Below are 19,803 nucleotides of genomic sequence, written 5' to 3' on the forward strand. Positions count from 1 at the left end.
ACCTGGGCTATAGTTTCTTCTAGTGAAGGAATGAATAGGGTTGGCAAAGAAATCCTCAAGGACTAAGACAAATTTTTGTTAGTGTGTCATAATAAAAGAATTGGAAAAATAAAGTGACGCTGTGGCTCAAGCGGTAGCACACTCGCCTTGAGCTGAAGAGTGCAAAGGACAGCGCCCAGGCCCAGAGTTCAAGCCCCCTGACCGACAAAAAAAAAAAAAAAAAAAAAAAGAATTGGAAAAATATTTCCAATGCTCAATGTTTCTTCTTTAGAAAGGAAGATACAGTATTCTATATATCCCAAATAATTTCTGCTATATAACTTACAAATACTTGCCATAGCAACTTAACAATTCCATTCAGAATTTCTTCTATCTCTCATTTCTATTTCTTTAGTCACAATATAATTCTATTTTTAACATTTTGTGTCCAATGGATATATGAGGTCAGCATGACGTTACCTTTCTCCAAAGATTTCATTTACTTAAAGGAAAAGTATTAGGTCACTAGGATTATAAAATCCTAGGATTTCTGGGCACTGGTAGCTCATGCCTGTAATCCTAGCTATTCAGGAGGCTGAGATCTGAGGATCCTGGTTTGAAGCCAGCAAGGGCAGAAATATCCATGAGACTCTTATTACAAATTAATTACAAAAAAAAAAAGCTGGAAGTGGAGCTGTGGCTCAAGTATTAGAATGTTTCAGGGACAGCACCTATGCCCTGAGTTCAAGTTCCAGGTCTGGCACACATAAAAAAATTCTAAGGCTAGGTGCTGGTGGCTTATGCCTGTAATTCTAGCTACTCAGGAGGCTGAGATCTGAAGATCATAGTTCAAGCTCCACGACTGACAAAAAAAAATCCCTAGGATTATAAAATCTCAGTCTCCTTTTTCCTTAGGACCATCATTAAATTATCTATGCCTTTAGCTCAGCTATGTGTGTTGTCTAAAGAACAGGGTCAGAATGTCTGAGTGGGGTTATTACTCACTTTGCTTTAGAGATGAATTTGTAAGTATCATTCCAGTAAGCCAGGAGATCAGTTGCCTCTTCATCATATACCCGGATGTTATGATACTCAAAGACTCCTGGGAAGAAGTTATCTATCTCTCGAGTGACATTCAAAATATACCGCACCCTGTGAAGAAACCAAGGGAAGAATATGTTCTCTGCTACTCAGGCTATATCCAATTTCTAGCACTGTATCTGCCACTTTTAACATTCCATTTTCAGTTTACATGTATAGTTATACAACTTGTCTTTGACAGTCTTGTGGAAATAGCCCTCATATTTACTCCTAAGAATCAACCTTGGACCCATAACCTAGCAACTTCTCTTTCTGTCACTAAAATGAATACATTTTCTTAGAATTTATTTCTATAAAACTGGACCACTGACATGTATATCTAGAAAAAAAAAAGAGAAAAGGAAAAATTTCTTCCATTTTCCTAAATGCCAAATTTTAGGCTTTGCTTTATTACTCTCTTTCAACTTTGTGAAAGGCAAATGAGGCCAGGGCTGGGAGGGTCAGGAGAGCTGGACTTGAAATTCCTTCAGCTCTATCTGGCTGCATTCCTGGCTGCTATGGCAGCAAAATTAATGGAGGGTTATCCCATACTGAGATACTTGCAGAAAAGGGTTTCTCTATCAAAAATTTCTTCTAGCATATATTACTGCATTCACCTCAATTTAACCTTTGATTTACTTTGTTATCTTTTTTCCAATGCTATGCAGACTCAGAATCACTAGAGTTCACTGTTAAAACATGGATTCACTAGCTTTTCTTTGTAGAAGCTGCTTCCTTCTCACAAACAAATGTAGGGTTGTACAAATTCAGTCTCTGAAAATGACTACAAAATGAAGAGCCAGGGCTTACCAACTTTGTGGTTAAGACCAAGTGTACAATTTTTTTCTCTGGGGCGTGAATTTAATGTTTTGACTTAGCATCAAAGCCAATTAATAGGACACTAACAAAAGTAAAAGCAAGCACATGGTAGGAATGTAGAATGGTGAAATTGTTATGGAAAACAGTTTAACAAAATTTTTTTTTTTAAAGTGCCTGGCTCACTCAATTTTAATATTCTTTTTTTTTTTTGGTTGGTCATGGGGCTTGAACTCTGGGCCTGGGCGCTATTCCTCAGCTCTTCAGCTCAAGGCTAGCGCTCTACCACTTGAGCCACAGCGCCACTTCCGGCTTTTTTCTTTTTTGCTATATGGTGCTGAGGAATCGAACCCAGGGCCTCATGCATGCAAGGCAAGAGCTCTACCACTGAGCCACCTTCCCAGCCCTAAAATTCTTAATATAAGACAAGTTTTCTTCAATTTCAGAAGCTTGCCCATTTTACATTCATAACCTACTCTTCAAAAAGCTAGAAAAGGATAAAAGGGCAAGAAGTGAGTTTTACTTCAGAATGGTTTACTGGTACTATGCTTGATCCACAAAAGACACTCATTAAATGTTGAATGAACAACTGTAAACCTCAAATATGTAGTTCAATGTATTTTCCCCCCTTTTTTGCAGTATTGAGGATTAAACCCAAGGACTCACACATTTGGCAAGTGCTCTGTCACTGAGCTACACTGCTAGATCCTACCCTTTTGTATGTATGTATGTATGTATGTACGTACATACATATGTACTAGAGTCTGAACTCAGGGCTTTGTGCTTGTTAGACAAGCTCTAGTTCTTTTTGCTCTGTTTAATTAGAATTTTGGAAATAGTGCTGTCTTGAGTACAAAAACCTCAGGGATAGCACAGGCACCAAAATAAAAACAACAATAATATTTTTTGTGCCTGTCCTGAGCTTGAACTAAGAGCCTACATGCTGTCCCTGAACTTTTGTGTGCAAGGCCACCACTGTATCACCTGAATAAAGGCTCCACTTACTGCTTTTTTTCTGGTTAACTGGAGATAATCTTACAGATTTTCCTGCCCTGGCTGGGTTTGAACCGTTATCCTCAGCCTCCTGAGTAGCTAAGATTACGTTTGAGCCATCAGCTCAAATGTGAGATAGGGTCTCACATTTTACCCAATTGGTCTAGATTGTTCTGTTAATGCTTTCTGTTATAGCTAGGATAGTGCTCATTACCATGCCATTTTTTTCTGTTAAGATGAGTTCTCACAAACTTTTTTTCCTTCCATGCTGGTCTCAAATTGATCTTCTCTATCAGTTAGGATTATTGGTGTCAGCTACTATGCCTGGCTTCCACACTTGATTTTTTTTTTTTTTTTTTTTTTTGGTTGGTCATGGGGCTTGAACTCTGGGCTTGGGCGCTGTCCCTCAGTGCTTCAGCTCAAGGCGAGCTCTCTACTACTTGAGCCACAGCGCCACTTCCAGTTTTCTAGTGGTTTATTGGAGATTAGAGTCTCACGGACTTTCCTGCCCAGGCAGGCTTTGAACCGTGATCCTCAGATCTCAGCCTCCTGACTAGCTAGGATTACAGGCGTGAGCCACCAGCGCCTAGCTCTATACTTGATTTTAAAGAGCACCAACAATGTACACATTTGCAGATTTTTTTTTTTTGTGGTTCTGGGGTTTGATCTCAGGGCTTATTTGAGCCTACACATTTGTCTTTAAAAGATCTCCCATTAGGCAGGGAATATGCCTTAGTGGTAGAGTGCTTGCCTAGCATGCATGAAGCCCTGGGTTCAATTCCTTGGTATCACATAAACAAAAAATAAATACAAATGAAAAATCTTCCATTAATACAAGTTAACTTTTTTGGAAAGTGAGAGAATATAACAGTTGGAATTTTTTTGGGGGGAGGATCAGTTCTGGGGCTTGAACTCTGGGCCTGATGCTGTCCTTGAGCTCTATAGCTTACAGTGAGGGCTCTACCACTTGAGCCACAGTGCCACTTCCTGTTTTCTGGTAGTTAACTGGAGTTAGGAGTCTTAAGGACTTTCCTGCTGTGGCTGACTTTGAACTGTGATCCTCAGATCTCAGCCTCCTGGGTAGCAAGGATTACCAGTGTGAGCCACTGGCACCTGGCTAGCAGTTGGAATTTTTATTAAATTATATTTATATTAAATTTCATTTATATTAAATTTTATTATCTGTTTTGGGCTGGGAAGGTGGCTCAGTGGTAGAATGCTTGGCTTGCATGGATGATGCCCTGGATTTGATTCCTCAGCACCACATAAGCAGAAAAGGCTGGAAGTGGTGCTGTGACTCAAGTGGTAGAGTACTAGCCTTGAGCTGAAGAGCTGAGAGACAGCGCCCAGAGTTCAGGCCCCATGACCGCTCTCCCCCTCCTCCGCCCAAATAAATTATATCTGTTTAGAATCATGGTACCAAGTATGAAAACTGAAGTTACATACCATACCAAAACTAGTTTTATGAGAACTATAAAGATTAACAGAGACTTCATTCACATAGGATTTTCAGTAATTCTTCTGTGTGCTTACCCTCGGTTCTGTAGATCCTCCAAGTTGGAGGCATTCCATTCTGATCCCTAAAGAGCCAAAATGACAAGGTTAGGGAACATTAGCAAATCAACTAAATAAAATATTTGAAAAAAAGTACTGTGTAAGAAAGAAGCAGGCATTTTATATATTAGCACATTTAGTTCCTAGCCTCAATTTTTTTTTTACATATAAGAAAGCTGACTCATAAAATTCAAATAATTTCTCTCAAGACCATCAAGAAGTGACTTTTGACCATCATCAAATCTACACTCAATTTCCTATGCTATTCAAATTCATAGTAATTCACTATTTTCCTGAGCAGTATCTATCACAATTTGTACATTAATATTTATTTATGTGCTTTTTTTCTAATTATCTCACTTACTGTAAAATAAACTCCTTGAGGGCAAAAACCTTTGGAAAACTTGCACAGTGCCTGGCACTTAGAGATGCTCAACAGTTGCCGGGCGCCGGTGGCTCACGCCTGTAATCCTAGCTACTCAGGAGGCTGAGATCTGAGGATCGCGGTTCAAAGCCAGCCTGGGCAGGAGAGACCGTGAGACTCCTATCTCCAATAAACCACCAGAAAACCGGAAGTGGCGCTGTAGCTCAAGTGGTAGAGCGCTCGCCTTGAGCTGAAGAGCTGAGGGACAGGGCCCAGGCCCAGAGTTCAAGCCCCATGACCGACAAAAAAAAAAAAAAAGAGATGCTCAACAGTGAACAAAACAATGTTATTATAAATTAAACCTAGATCTGAGGACTCATTTATGAGGCCGTGAATTTAATCCTGAGTTTCTCACTAAAACAAAAAACAAAACAGATCTGGGGAGATCTGATTCAAATCCTACTCCTCCTAGCTTATTATAAATTAAGGAGTATAAAGAGGCTGGTGGCAGAGTGTAACTGTGTGCGAGTGTCTGTGTTCTAAGACAATGAAATGGCAGCCTTTGTCAATAAAGGGGAAAACATATGTAAAATTTTAAAAAGAGGCAAATGAGGGGTTAGACTCTGCAGGATATCTGGAAGACACATTAGTTATGAATATTTTCCATAATCGCCTTTCTTTTTTTTTCAATCAATATACAATTGTGCCATTTTGAAAACAATTTGAATACTATAATACTTGAACAGGTACAAGAACATTTAAAAATTATTAAGTAGCTGTACAAAGAGGTTTTAATTCTGTAATTCAGGTTATAAGAACAATGCATCTTGATCAATGTCACCTACCCCTTTTACTGTTCTCCCCATTTTCCCTCCTCTCATTCCTACCCTCAAGTTATATAGTTCAATTTTTACATATTGTCATTGAATATGGTGACTACATTTGCTCACTCTTTCTCCCTCTATTCCTGTGCTTCCTTCCATCCCCCACAAGAATGTTTCTACTTCCTGGTATTCATTTTATTAATGAGAAAATTTTCTTACAATACTATGATCATACTCAATAAATATAACACAAATTCAATAACCTAATACACTGTCCATATTTGAATTTCCACAACTGTCTCCCAAATGTCCTTTATGAACTCAAAAGTCATACTTTACATGTGGTTGCCATATTTCTATTTCCTTTTCTAATATGGAACAGCCTATACCTCCCTTTCTTTCTTTTTTTTAATTTTATTTTTTGTTTATGTGGTACCAAGGAATTGAACCCAGGAACTCATGCATGTTAGCCACTCTACCACTAAGCCACATTCCCAGTCCCTCTCTAATCTTTTATTGTTTTTAGTCTGTCATGACACTTACACTCTATAAAAAAAGATTTCAGCTCTGCTAACTAAGAGAACACACTATAACTTGGGTTTTTCTGATTATTTTCTGTGATTAGATTCAGGTCAAACTTTTTTTTTGTGCCAGTACTGGGACTTGAACTCAAAGCCTTGTACTTTTGCTTAGCTTTTTTGCTCAAGACTGGAGGGTCCACCACTTGAGCCTCAGCTCTGCTTTTAGCTTTTTGCTAAGACATAAGAGTCACTTGGATTTGGGGTTGGAGGTATGGCTTAGTTGGTAGAGCACTAGTCAATGAGCAAAAGTGGCCACAGGTAAGATTTTTGAGTCCTGGTCTCTTGGGTTTGTGTGCCTGTGCTGACTATGAATCAGGATCTTCAAGATTGTAGCCTCTTTAGTAGCTAGGATTGTAGGTATGAGCCACTAGCACCTGGCAGTTCCAACTTTTTACAAGAGTGACATTACGTTCTTCCTATTGTATCAAATTGGGAAACATATACTATTAGTTTGCCCCATTATTTAGTATGCTGAGTTTAAGTACACCATACCTTTCTTTGTATCTGCCATATCTCTCTACTATAAAGGTTTCTTTGCAATTAATTAGTAATCTAGGGATAGTCATTATTAGAGATTGTGCGAATACACTGTCTCATAGTAACTTTTAGCCTTTTTTTTGGCAGTCATGGGCCTTGAACTTAGGGCTCTGTCCCCGAGTTCTCTTTGCATCCTACCACTTTGAGTCACAGCTCCACTAGCCTTTGTGTTTTTTAAAAAATTTGTTTGTTTTTATGCCAGTCCTGAGACTTGACCTCTGGGCTGGGCACTGTCCTTGAGATTCTTTTGTTCAAGGCTAGTACTCTACCACTTGAGCCACAGTGCTACTTCCACTTTTTCTGTGTATGTGGTACTGGGGAATCAAATTCATAACTTCATGCATGCTAGGCAAGCACTCTACCGCTAAGCCACATTCCCAACCCTAGCCTTTGGTTTTAATGCCCATTTCTCATCTTGCCCAAATAAACTATTTTTCTGGAGGTTATAAAACAGTGATACTTGTGTATGTTAGCTGGTACTCATCCCTAATACAGCTTCATCTGACTATTCTTTCCATCTTTTTATTAAAATTATTTCTTTCCTGTCTTACAATATTGAAGTTTGAATTCCAGGCTTCAAAGCAGGGACTCTAACTGAGCCACTAATTCTCAGCTGCTTTTAACATTATTTTGATGCTCAAATTGTCCTGAATTTGGCAAGTGGGAAGGAATCTCATCAAGGTAAGTTTTTTCCTAGTCAGGCATTGGCAGTTCATGTCTGTGGCTGGCTACTAGACTCCTAGTCATTTCTGAGACTGAGATCCAGGACTGTGGTTCAAGGCAAAAGTTTATGAGACTTTTTCTCCCTCCACCCCACTTCTCCTCTTTCTTGTATTATGTGTACTGGGACTTCAACTCAGGGCCTGGTACTCTCTCACTCGGCTTTTTATTCATTCATGGCTAGTGCTCTTGGTAGAGTCACACCTCCAGTTCTTGCTTTTTGCTGGTTAACTGGAGATAAGAATCTCTTCTATTTGTCAGCCCAGGCTGGCTGAGAACTATGTTCCTAAATCTCCCGAGTAGCTAGGATACAGGCCTGGAAAATTCATGAGATTCCTCCTTGAGTTCATGCTTGCCTGCTATCCTAGCTACATGACGGTTAAGATCGGGAGGTTCACAGTTCTACGGTAGTCTAGGACAAAATGTTTGAAAGATTTTATTTCAATGGAAAGAAATGGTGTGGTGGCATGAGCCTGTAATCCTAGCTATGACTGAAACCTAAACTAGGTGGATTGTGGTCCGAAGGCATGTCCAGGCAGAAAATAAAACCCTACCTCAAAATACCTAGAGAAGGGTTGGGAAGGTGGCTCAGTGTTAAGAGTGCTTGCATGCATGAGGCCCTGGGTTCGATTCCTCAGCACCACATAAACAGAAAAAGCTGGAAGTGGCGCTGTGGCTCAAAGTGGTAGAGTACTAGGACAGTACCCAGGGCCCAGAGTTTAAGCCCCATGTCCAACAAAAACAAACAAAAACCTAGAGAAAAAGAGCAGGAGACATAACCTCAAGTGTGTTTGAGTGCTTGCCTAGCAAACTTCAAGCTCTGAGTTAAACCCAGTACATCAAACAAACAAACAAAAACAACTTCTAGATTCACTTTTGTGAATGGACTCACCATTTCTCAAAGAACTCTGGTTTCTTTTAATAAAGAATGTTATTGTGTAATCAAGATACCAGTATTAATTACATGGGCTTGGAAAAATTTTCAGCAGACAAAGCAAAGAAATATTTCTAAAAATAGCGAGTTTAAACTGTTATCTCCAATTCACATTTACAGGTTCTTTCTCAATTTTTGACTTGACTCAGCATTTTTATTTCCCTAATCTCCCTAAAACCTTGGTTCCCAACTCATTTTCACTACTAAGAAAATAAATTGAACATTACTATACCCACTATGACCAAAACAAACCTATTAAATTCAATATTTTGGTTGGTCTATTTGCTAGTCATATTTCACTAAGGATAAAAGCAAAGAATCCTGCCTAAAAGTTATTTAATTATTATCTTCTATAAGGTCTCAATTTGGTATATATTTGTGTTAATTTGTTCTGTGTACCCAATTTTAGAATATGCTTTTCCTATTATCTTTAATTTTGTGAGTAGCAAAACTTTTACATAATGGAAATTCAAAGTTTTTTAAAAAGTAAGCTTATAATTTCACTTGGGAAACTAAAGTAAGAAGATAGCATTCAAAATAACTTGGGCTACATAGCAAGTTTGAGGCATGCCTGGGCTATACAGTCATATCCTGTATCAAAGAAGGACGAAAAAGTAAACATCTATATCTTTAATTCCTATGAGTAACTATTTTCATTAATTTATAGTTTATACTGCTTATGTTCTATTAAAAATATAAGCAAATACATATTACCACTTCTTATATCACAGAGTAGTATACTATAATTTTTTGTTCTTTGGTTTCTTTTTTTTTCTATGTGTGTGCTGGTACTAGAATTTAAACTCAGTCAGGGCTTTCTTTCTTTTTTTTTTTTTTTTTGTCAGTTGTGGGGCCTAAACTCTGGGCGTGGGCGCTGTTCCTCAGCTCTTCAAAAACTATTTTCAAAACTATGCCATATAACCTAGAACTGTATATTTTACGTAACAGTTCATAGAGATCTTCATTTTTTTTTTTTTTTACTTCTGAAGAGTACTTCATTAGGTATTGATATAACTGATAAAACTAGTCTATAAGTATGACATTGTGAAAGTGGGGTTTCTGGACAAAAAACTAAATGTACACTAACTTTATTCTAACCAAGGACTAACAATTCTGCATTCCTACTAACAATAATGTAAGTGCCACTTTTCCTCATAACGCTGTCAACAAAATGTGTGATTTAGTTTTTGAATTTTTATTAATATGATGTGTGAAATGCTATCTCATAATAACTTCAAATTTTTTTCTCTCATGAGTGAAAGTGAACAACTTCACAATGTTAATATCCATTTTTCTGTTTCTGAGCTGTTTATATCTTTTGCAAAGGAAAACACTTTAAAATAAAGTTTACCTATTATTTCAGAATTAGATATGGAATGCCCTTCCCACTCCAGTCTTATATATTCAATAGGCATCTTTCCTACCTATAAAGTTTATACCATATTAAAAAGAAAAACCTCTTTCTCTATTCTGAAGCTCTCTTAGATACTATTTCTTCCTTCCCTTCATAGCCAAGATCTATAGAAATACAGGCTAATATTAACTTTTTCCTATTTCCTTATTTTCTATGTGTTTTAACCCATAGTGCCTTGGTCTCTGCCTTCACCACTCTTGCTAATATTACTACTGATATCTTCTAACTGTTTAATCTCCTGATTAGACATCTCTGTGTCCTTGATTCCATAGGCCTTTTTTGAGCCTTTCTCCCTTATGGTTCATCACCCTTTTAGAATTAGATCAGACCATACAAGTAACCTAGTGTCATGCTGGCACAATAAAGAGAATCAACAAATGTTTTTTGAATGAGTGATCAAATAAACACATAAATCACTTAAAAGTCATCAAATGCCATATAATCACTACAATCACATTTACAAATGACTTGTAATATAACTGTTGAAGTGGAAGATATCAAAGACATTGTCTGAAGTTCCATTTAAGAAAAGGCTAGGTAGGGGGCTGGGAAGGTGGCTCAGTGGTAGAGCACTTGCCTTGCATGCTGGGTTCGATTCCTCAGCACACATAAGAAAAAAGCTGGAAGTGGCGCTGTGGCTCAAGTGGTAGAGCGCTAGCCTTGAGCTGAAGAGCTGAGGGACAGTGCCCAGGCCCAGAGTTCAGGCCCCACGACCGGACCCAAAAAAAAAAAAAAAAGAAAAGGCTAGGTGTGCTTGCTTGCCAGATTTTTGGCTGATGGCACAGCCTTCTGCACAGAAGTAAATTTCACCTTGCTGAGAAAAAAAGGCAAAAAAAAATGCCAGTAACTAATGTCTACAGCTGACTTGTTTTCAAAAATTATGGAAGGGGTCAGGTGATAGTGGCTCATGCTTGTAATTCTAGCTACTCAGAAGATATGTATGAAGGATAAAGAGAGGTTCAAAGCCAGCAAAAAAGTCTACAAGACTCCATCTGCTATTAACCAGCAAAAATCAAGGCTGAAGGTATGGCCAAGCAAGGTTCAAGCCAGAGTACTAGAAAAAAATTTTTTTAAATTATGGAAGATTCTGTGCCTTTAGAAAACTAGCTCCCACACCAAAGAAACTATAAAGGACTTCAGGGAGACAGACAACAAACAATAAAGAATGAGAAGCCTAAACTGAAGCCAGGGAAATGTGACTACTTCTTAATTTAGAAATCTAAATCCTCTGTAGAGCTCTATCCAGTTACATAGAAATAACCTTGACATGATGGAAAAGTCCATGGTTTTAATCTAATGTCTAGGGCAAATTAAATCCAAAAATCTAAAGTGATACCTATCCAGAGGTAAAATAAATTACATGCAATGTTTACTGATGAAGTCACAAAAACTGATTTGGGCTGTGGTTAGGGCTGCTTCAGGTTCAATCTGAAAGAACTAGAGTCAACTTAGTGCAATTCCTTTTCTGTCTTCAATACAAATATTAGGCATATTAGCTCTCAACATAACCAATCTTTAAATTTTAACACCAGGCTTTTCATGCTTACAGTGTCCTAATTTTCTTCATACTGAAATGTCAAATGAAATCTGGAGCCTACATTATATCTTAAAATAAGTGTTCATTTCCATTTCATTCATTCTCCCAACACTGTACAACCGGCCCAAAGATCCAAGTAACTGAGTTCTTTTCAGATGTTATCATCAGGCAACAGTCTTTCTGGGGTCCAAATGTTCCAAGCAAAATAAAAGAAAATATATTTATACTAATAAGAATTGTACTGGATGGGGCTGGGAAGGTGGCTCAGTGAAAGAGCGCTTGTCTTGCATGCCTGAGGCCCTGGGTTCGATTCCTCAGCACCACATAAGCAAAAAGAAAAAAGCTGAAGGTGGTGCTGTGGCTCAGGTGGTAGAGCGCTAGCCTTGAGCTGAAGAGCTGAGGGACAGCGCCCAGGCCCAGAGTTCAGGCCCCACGACCGGACCCCCCCCCCAAAAAAAAAAAAAAAAGAATTGTACTGGGCTGGGAAGGTGGCTCAGTGGTAGAGCGCTTGCCTTGCATGCATTAGGCCCTGGGTTCGATTCCCCAGCACCACATAAGCAAAAAGAAAAAAAGCCGGAAGTGGCGCTGTGGCTCAAGTGGTAGAGTGGTAGCCTTGAGCTGAAAAGCTGAGGGACAGTGCCTATGCCCATAGTTCAGGCCCCACAACCGGACCCCCCCCCCCAAAAAAAAAGAATTGTACTGGGAGTTCTGATAGGATAAATACATAATCTCTGAAGGCTGATATCCCTATCCTTATCAACTCTGTAGTCTCAATGTTTTAAGTCACATTATTGTGGTAACCAAGCATAAAACCTCTATTAACTTTTCCTTCCTAGTTTATGCCACATATTTTTAGGGACAAAAGTCTTGACTAAGATAAAAAGAATACAATGGATTGCTGTCTCATTTCTCCTCACATACTCTAAATTTCTCTGTACCTTCAATAAATATAACCACCTTGAGGCTGAATTTTCTTTGAAAAGGGAACACTCTTCTAAAAGGATTTTGCAATACCAAATCTTGAAAAAGAAAATTAGCATAAAAATTCAGCTACTTTTATATCCATGGGCCCTTTGTATACCCAATACTCTTGTGTTTCTCTTATTTAATTGAAAAGGTTGCCTGCTTTGCAGCAAAGGTTCTCTGTTCACATCTAGCTTTTTCTCAGCCAAGTTACATAGCCTCCAGGAGAACTGATAATACTGAAATCTAATTGGGCAAAGGCTTCCAGCTAAGAGAAGTACTATAACTGTATTTGTTCACTTTTTTTTTTTTTTTGGTCAGTCATGGGACTTGAACTCTGGGCCTGGGCGATGTCCCTGAGCTCTTCAGGTCAAGGTGAACACTCTACCACTTGAGCCACAGAGCCACTTCTGGTTTTCTGGTGGTTATTTGGAGATAAGAGTCTCATGGACTTTCCTACTGGGCTGGCTTTGAACTGCAAACCTCAGATCTCAGCCTCCTGAGTAGCTAGGATTACAGGAGTGAGCCACCAGTGCCTGGCTGTACTTGTACACTTGTAAGGATGTATAAGAACCTTTTCTTGGGCTGGGAAGGTGGCTCAATGGTAGAGTGCTTGCCTTGCATGCATAAGGCCTGGGTTCAATTCCTCAGCACCACATAAGCAGAAAAAACCAGAAGTGGCACTGTGGCTCAAGTGGTAGAGTGCTAGCCTTGAGCTGAAGAGCTGATGGACAGCGCCCAGGCCCAGAGTTCAGGCCCCAGGACTGGCAAAAAAAAAAAAAAAAAAAAAAAAGAACCTTTTCTTACCCTAGTAATACCTTTACTGCAGAATTTCTTTTTTCTTTTTTTTTTTTTTGTCGGCCGTGGGGCTTGAACTCTGGGCCTGGGCGCTGTCCCTCAGCTCTTCAGCTCAAGGCGAGCGCTCTACCACTTGAGCTACAGCGCCACTTCCGGTTTTCTGGTGGTTTATTGGAGATAGGAGTCTCACGGTCTCTCCTGCCCGGGCTGGCTTTGAACTGCAATCCTCAGATCTCAGCCTCCTGAGTAGCTAGGATTACAGGCGTGAGCCACCAGCGCCCGGCCAGAATTTCTTTAAATATGTTCTATACATTCCCTCTCCATATGAGCTGAATTGAGGTTCAAAGCCAGCCTGGGAAAGAAATAAGTAGGTGCTACTCTTATCTCTAGTTAACCATTAAAAAGCCAGAAGCGGAACTGTGGCTCAAGCAGTAGAGCACTAGCCTTGAGCCAAAAACCTAAAGGATAGTGTCTAGACCTTGAGTTCAAGTCTTAGGATCAGCACACACAAAAAAGGCCAAGCTCAAGCTAGTGGTAGAGCTCTTATTAAGCAAATACAAGGCCTTGGGTCTGATACCTGACCCTGAAAAAAGGAAGGAGATCTTAGCTCAATGGCAAAATTATTTCTAAGTTTGCAGATTTGGTCACTTTCTTTTTTTTGGGGGGGGAGGGAGGGGGTCCGGTTTTGCGGCCTGAACTCGGCCTGGGCGCTGTCCCTCAGCTCTTCAGCTCAAGGCTAGTGCTCTACCACTTGAGCCATAGCACCACTTCCGGCTTTTTTCTTTTTGCTTATATGGTGCTGAGGAATCAAACCCAGGGCCTCAGGCATGCAAGGCAAGCGCTCTACCACTGAGCCACCTTCCCAGCACCGATTGGTCACTTTCTTAACATGACTTCTTTTCAGGGATTCATTTTTGCTCAGGGCTGGTGCTCAACCATTTGAACTAGGCTTTCATTTACAGATATTTTTGGTGGTTAAAGAGAAGAATCGTAGCCCGGCACTGGTGGCTCATGCCTATAATCCTAGCTACTCAGGAGGCTGAGATCTGAGCATCTCGGTTCAAAGCCAGCCCGGGCAGGAAAGTCTGTGAGACTCTTATCTCCAATAAACCACTAAGAAAACCAGAAATGATGCTGTGGCTCAAGTAGTAGAGTGCTCATCTTGAACTGAAGAGCACATGGACAGTGCCTAAGCCCAGAGTTCAAGCCCTACAACTGACCAAAAAAAATAAAAAAAGAGAGAGAGAAGAGAAGAATCTTGAGGATTTGTCTGGGCTGGTTTCAAACTGAGATTCTCAGATCTCAGCTTCCTGATTAGCTAGGACTATAGCCACAAGCTATTTGTGCTTTGCTAGCAAATTCCTCTTGTTTACTGGAGTTTGCCTGTCATAAAAATTAGGTTTTATGGAGACATGTGAATGTCTCCTAAGTCACATTTCACATTTAGAATGAAAATGGGCCACTGGATATTATTTTATAAGTTTTTCTAATAAGCAACATAGATTCTTTCCAACAATATTAAGTTTATGTTTGGGCCTTAATGGAAATATACAGAAAAAAACAACAAAAACAGGTGCTTTGTTCATAGAAAAGGCCAGTATAATCTGCATCCAGAAATGGCAACACATTTTGGCTACATTAAAGTACTGGAAAAGAAGTTCCCCTGCCAGCTCACAACTTTTCATGAGTAATTTCATAGCTATGGTCTATTATGAATCACTCTAGAGACACACAAGCTCTAGAGAGTCAACAGATTAACTCAGGGCACAGACTTTCAATGACACAAAGCCTGTCTGCCTGGTGAAATAAATTCTTGAGTGTTCAAGGTGAGTTGAGTCAATTCCCATGCATTTAGTCCTCTTCTCTCCTGTTTCCCAGCTTCTAATCATTTCACAGTTTACAAATGTTCTCACACAAGAGAAAGGAAGTGAAAATCAAACTACTTTATTTAGTTGTTAACATTTTGGTCAAAATGTGTCAGAAGTGGAAATAAAATGAGTTTTTACATTCTTTTTTTTTTTTTTTGGTGCTGGTCCTGGGCTTTAACTCAGGGCCTGGGAACTGTCCCTGAGTTTTTTGCTCTACAATTGAGCCACAGCTCTCCTCTGGCTTTTTGGTACTTAACTGGATGTTAAGAGCCTCACAGACTTTCTTGATGGGCTGGCTTTGAACTGCAATCCTCAAATCTCAGCCTCCTGAATAGCTGGGATTAAAATGTGAGCCACCAGTGCCTAGCTCCTCTTCATTGATTTTAGTTATCTTCGTTAATTTTGTACAGATGAAAATTAGAATTCTAACATTTTAGGACAAAAATAGATTTTAGGAAATTAGAGGCTTCCTAATCCATCAGGGAAGTCTCCTATAATTAGTTATAGGTCTCTGAATGTTCAGGAACCATAAGGGATAATTTTTCCTAGCTGAGATTATGGCAATTATGAAAAATATTCATGCAACTCAAAATGTAGCTATAATACTTTCTGTGTAAAAGTCCAGGTCTAGGAATATAGTTCAGTGGTAAAACATGTGCTTAACATATGCAAGGCCTTGGGTTCAATCTTTGGGGACTACAAAAAAGTAAGTACAATAGTCTCTCAGATAGTAGTGCCCACCTGCTCTGTTCAAATATTTCAGACCTTAGACACATCTGGCAGACTTGAAAGACTTAATAATTGTTTCCTTACCCCCAGTCCACATAGGCTTGTTTCAACACACCATTTAATATGTCTTTAAAACTTACCAGGAACACATGCTCAAATATCTGTGTAGGACTATCCATCTGACCAAGGATCACTATCATTTCATTATCAATAAATTCTTTGAATTCTCTCAAATTGCAAACCATTTGCATTTCCAACTCTGTTCGTATCTGAAACAAAGATGACATATTTTACTAATCTCTGTGAAGATCTTCACTTTCAACTGTGTACTATTTCTAGCCCCATATCTATTGTTATCACACTCCTAGCCTTGGACCAAAGCAGACTCAATATCTCTTACCTCTTTGGATGTGATATTCTCCAAATCTTTCTGCATCATGATCTCCCTTAATTTGGATTTAATTAGCCTTTCTGTTCGCTCACGTTCAGTTGGTCTGAGGACAAGAGAGAAGTAGTGATTTTTCTTAAGCAGGAATTTGATTACATTAATGAATATAACATTTGTTTATATTTCCAAATTGGCAAGTTTTACCTCTATTTTGCTTAACTTTATATTGTGGAGGCATTACAAATAGAAATTTTATTTTTAGAAACAAGGTACTGGTGGCTCACACCTGTAATCTTAGCTATTTAGGAGGATGACATCTGAGGATCGTGGTTCAAAGCCAGCTTAGACAGGAAAGTCCTTGAGTCTCTTATCTCCAATTAACCAGTAATAAATAATCAGAAGTTGTAGAGTGACAAAGCAGCAAGAGTGCAAGGCCTTGAGTTCAGGCCCAAGTATCCTGCAAGAGTGCCTGCTTAGTAAGCACAAAAGGCCATGAGTTCAAAGTTCAGTAGAGTCATTTTTTTGTTTTTTTACTTTTAAAAAGTTTATTTTTAGTTGGATGCCGATGGCTCAAGCCTGTAATCATAGCTACTCAGGAAGCTGAGATCTGTGGATCATGGTTCACAGCTAGCCCAGGCAGGAAAGTCCACGAGACTCTTATCTCCCAATAAACTACTCAGAAAAAGTTAGGCATAGCACTGTTGCTCAAGTGGTAGAGCACTAGCCCTGGGCAAAAGCAGCTCAGGGACAGCATCCAGGCCCAGAGTTCAAGCTCCAGGACTGGCAAAAAAAAGTTTATTTTCAGAATGTTGAGAATATAAATAAATAGAAATGATTAACAGAAAGGTTGTATGTGTTTAAAACCCCTTAAATACATTCACATATATAGACCCATTAAGGAATAAAAGACAAGTTGGGTATACCAAAGATAGTTCTTCTTTATTGAGATTAAGTGATTCCATAAATTCTACACATTTCACAACATTGTGGGATATGATACTAGCCTTGAGCTGAAGAGCTCAGGGACAATGTCCAGGCCCAGAGTTCAAGCCCTATGACCAAAAAAAAAAAAAGAAGAGGAGGTCTTTTGTTTCTTGAGTCCTGTTTACTTGGTCATATCTCCTTGCATTTTGAATTTAACATTTACATATCAGGGAGACTTTGTCTATCTGATCTTGGCTTATTTTACCTAACATGATTTGTTCTAGTTCCATCCATTTCCCTGTGAATGGCATTATTTTGTTCTTTCTAATGGCTGAGTAATATTCCATTGGATAAAGGTACCACAATTTTTGGATCCATTCATCTGTAGTGGGGCATCTGGGTTGTTTCTATATCTTGGCTATTGTGAACTGAGTATACTTCTTTATTTTTATTTTTATTTTTTTTTTGGGTCTGGTCGTGGGGCCTGAACTCTGGGCCTGGGCGCTGTCCTTCAGCTCTTCAGCTCAAGGCTAGCCCTCTACCACTTGAGCCACAGTGTCACTTCTGGCTTTTTTCTTTTTGCTTATGTGGTACTGAGGAATTGAACCCAGGGCCTCATGCATGCAAGGCAAGCGCTCTACCACTGAGCCACCTTCCCAGCCCCCAGAGATTACTATTTTAATAGTAACAATGATTCCCTTGGCCATCGACATGTGATTAATCCTGGTTGATGTGGAAGAAAAAAAAAAATCACCTGTCTCTGCCTCACAAGTGCTGGAATTATAGAACATATCGGTCTTTGAAATTTCTATCTTCATTATGAAGATAACAATCTTTAAAGAGTGCTAATGCTTACATATGCTGGCAGTAAAATCAGAAAGCTAAGACAAGCCTAATACTCTACTTACAGGACTGAGTTTTCTGACTCTCTTAAAAATAAAATTACCACATCAAACACTGATGTAATTACAGGTACACCTATAATCCTAGCTACTCAGGAGGATGAGATCTGAGGATTGCAGTTTGAAGCCAGCCCAGACAGGAAAGTCTGTGAGAATCTTGCCTCCAGGTAAACCATCAGAAAAGTTGAAGTGGGACTATGGTTCAACTGGTAGAGTGCCACCCTTGAGCAGAGAAACTCAGGGACAGCACCCAGGCCCCAAGTTAAAGCCCCAGGACCATCACAATAAAATAAATAAATAAATAAATAAATAGCCCTTGGAACTTAAATATGAAATCAAACTAGTTACTCTTTAATTACTAGACAGGTATTAGTTTAATGTAACTGGATGTTTCCTGTCACAGCATTATTTTATATTGTACAGAATTTGAAGGAAGTGGGTAATACTTCCTGCTTCATCTTTCCTCTGCTACCTACTCAAGAAAGGTATGTGCTCTTTACCTCCTTATTTGGAGATGGAAATGGACTAATAAGCCTTTGGGCATCCTGCCTGTCCTTAGCTGCCTACAGCCTTATCACTGATGGTAAAAATAGCTTCAGTAATCTCCAAAGATAGATGCTCTAACTCCACAACTGTGGAGCTCCATACCACTTAGTTCTCTTAGTTTCTCACAAACCCTACAGAATATAGTTAATACCTATGCCATCTCTCCATCAGTCAGAAAGGTATCCTTGTCTTGACAAGAATAAAATTCTTACCCAAGCTTCCTATCCCCATTTATCCTTTGTACTACTACAGTTTGAACTCAAGGCACATGCTTACTTAGCTGGCTTGCTTAGTTGATGGTTTGCCATTTGAGTCATACCTCCACTTGGCTTTTTGCTAGTTACTGAAGCTGGAAGATAGAGATGGAGTCTTGTGGACTTTTCTGCCCTAGGTGGTTGATAGTATTTTTTCTGTCTCAAGTAAGTATGATTTAGAATGTAGGGTTTTTTTTGTTTTTTGTTTTTTTTTTTGTACCGTGGTTTGAGTTCAGGGCTTCACATACACTAGAAACACTCTCACTTGAGTCACACTCTCTACCTTTTTTTGCTTTATGAGACAGGCCTTGCACTGGGTTTTGCATTTTTTTTTAAAACTAGGACTTCAATCCTTCTAGCTATATCTTCCATGTAATTAGAATTACAGATGTGCATCACTACATTCAGTTTGTTGAAATGGGGGGAGGGGTCTATTTTCCCAAGCTGGCCTTGAATTGTAATTCTTTGCATCTCTGCCTCCTTAGTAACATTACACATGCATCGCCCTGAACAACTAGAATGTGCTTTTATTTATTTGGTGCTGGTCCCAGGGCTTGAACTAAGGGCCTGGATGCCATCTTTAAGCTTTTTTGTTGCTCAAGGATAGCACTCCACCATGATACACTCAACCACTCTGCACAGTTGAGGCACAGCTCAACTTCCAGCTTTTTGGTGGTTAACTGGAGATAAGAGTTTCCAGGAAAGCTGGGCACTGGTGGCTCATGCCTGTAATCCTAGTTACCCCGGAGGCTAAGACCTGAGGATCATTGTTCAAGGCCAGCCCAGACAGAAAAGTCTGTGAGACTCTTATCTCCAATTAACCACAAGAAATCTAGAAGTAGCACTGTTGCTCAAAGTGGTAGAACAGAATCCTTGAGCAAAAATTGCTCAGGGACAGCACCCAGGCCCTGAGTTCAAGCTCTATCACCGACAAAGAAAAAAAAAAAGTTTCACATTTCCTTCCCTGGGCTGGCTTTGAACAATGATTTTTAGGTCTCAATCTTCTGAGTAGTTAGGATTATAGGTGTAAGCCACCAGGATCAGGGGAATGTACTTTTTTGAGCTAGATGAAACATTCATTCTTGCAAAGCATGGAAT

The 19,803-nt window shown here is 39.3% G+C and overlaps 1 protein-coding gene across 4 annotated transcripts in view; it reads right to left on the bottom strand.

The window, feature by feature from the left end:
- Positions 1–19,803, bottom strand: part of Ssh2 (slingshot protein phosphatase 2) — a 222,541-nt gene that overhangs the window by 23,897 nt on the left and 178,841 nt on the right. For all 4 annotated transcript variants that reach the window (XM_070027392.1, XM_070027394.1, XM_070027393.1 and 1 more), the window contains 4 exons: positions 16,092–16,185; positions 15,832–15,960; positions 4,402–4,448; positions 985–1,131 (listed from right to left, as the gene is read on the bottom strand). In XM_070027392.1, coding sequence (XP_069883493.1) covers positions 985–1,131; positions 4,402–4,448; positions 15,832–15,960; positions 16,092–16,185 — 417 coding nt within the window. The remainder of the gene's footprint in view (positions 1–984; positions 1,132–4,401; positions 4,449–15,831; positions 15,961–16,091; positions 16,186–19,803) is intronic.

This window comes from Dipodomys merriami, unplaced genomic scaffold (genome assembly GCF_024711535.1).
Source record: "Dipodomys merriami isolate MVZ:Mamm:240054 unplaced genomic scaffold, mDipMer1.0.p SCAF_19, whole genome shotgun sequence".
Taxonomy (NCBI): domain Eukaryota; kingdom Metazoa; phylum Chordata; class Mammalia; order Rodentia; family Heteromyidae; genus Dipodomys; species Dipodomys merriami.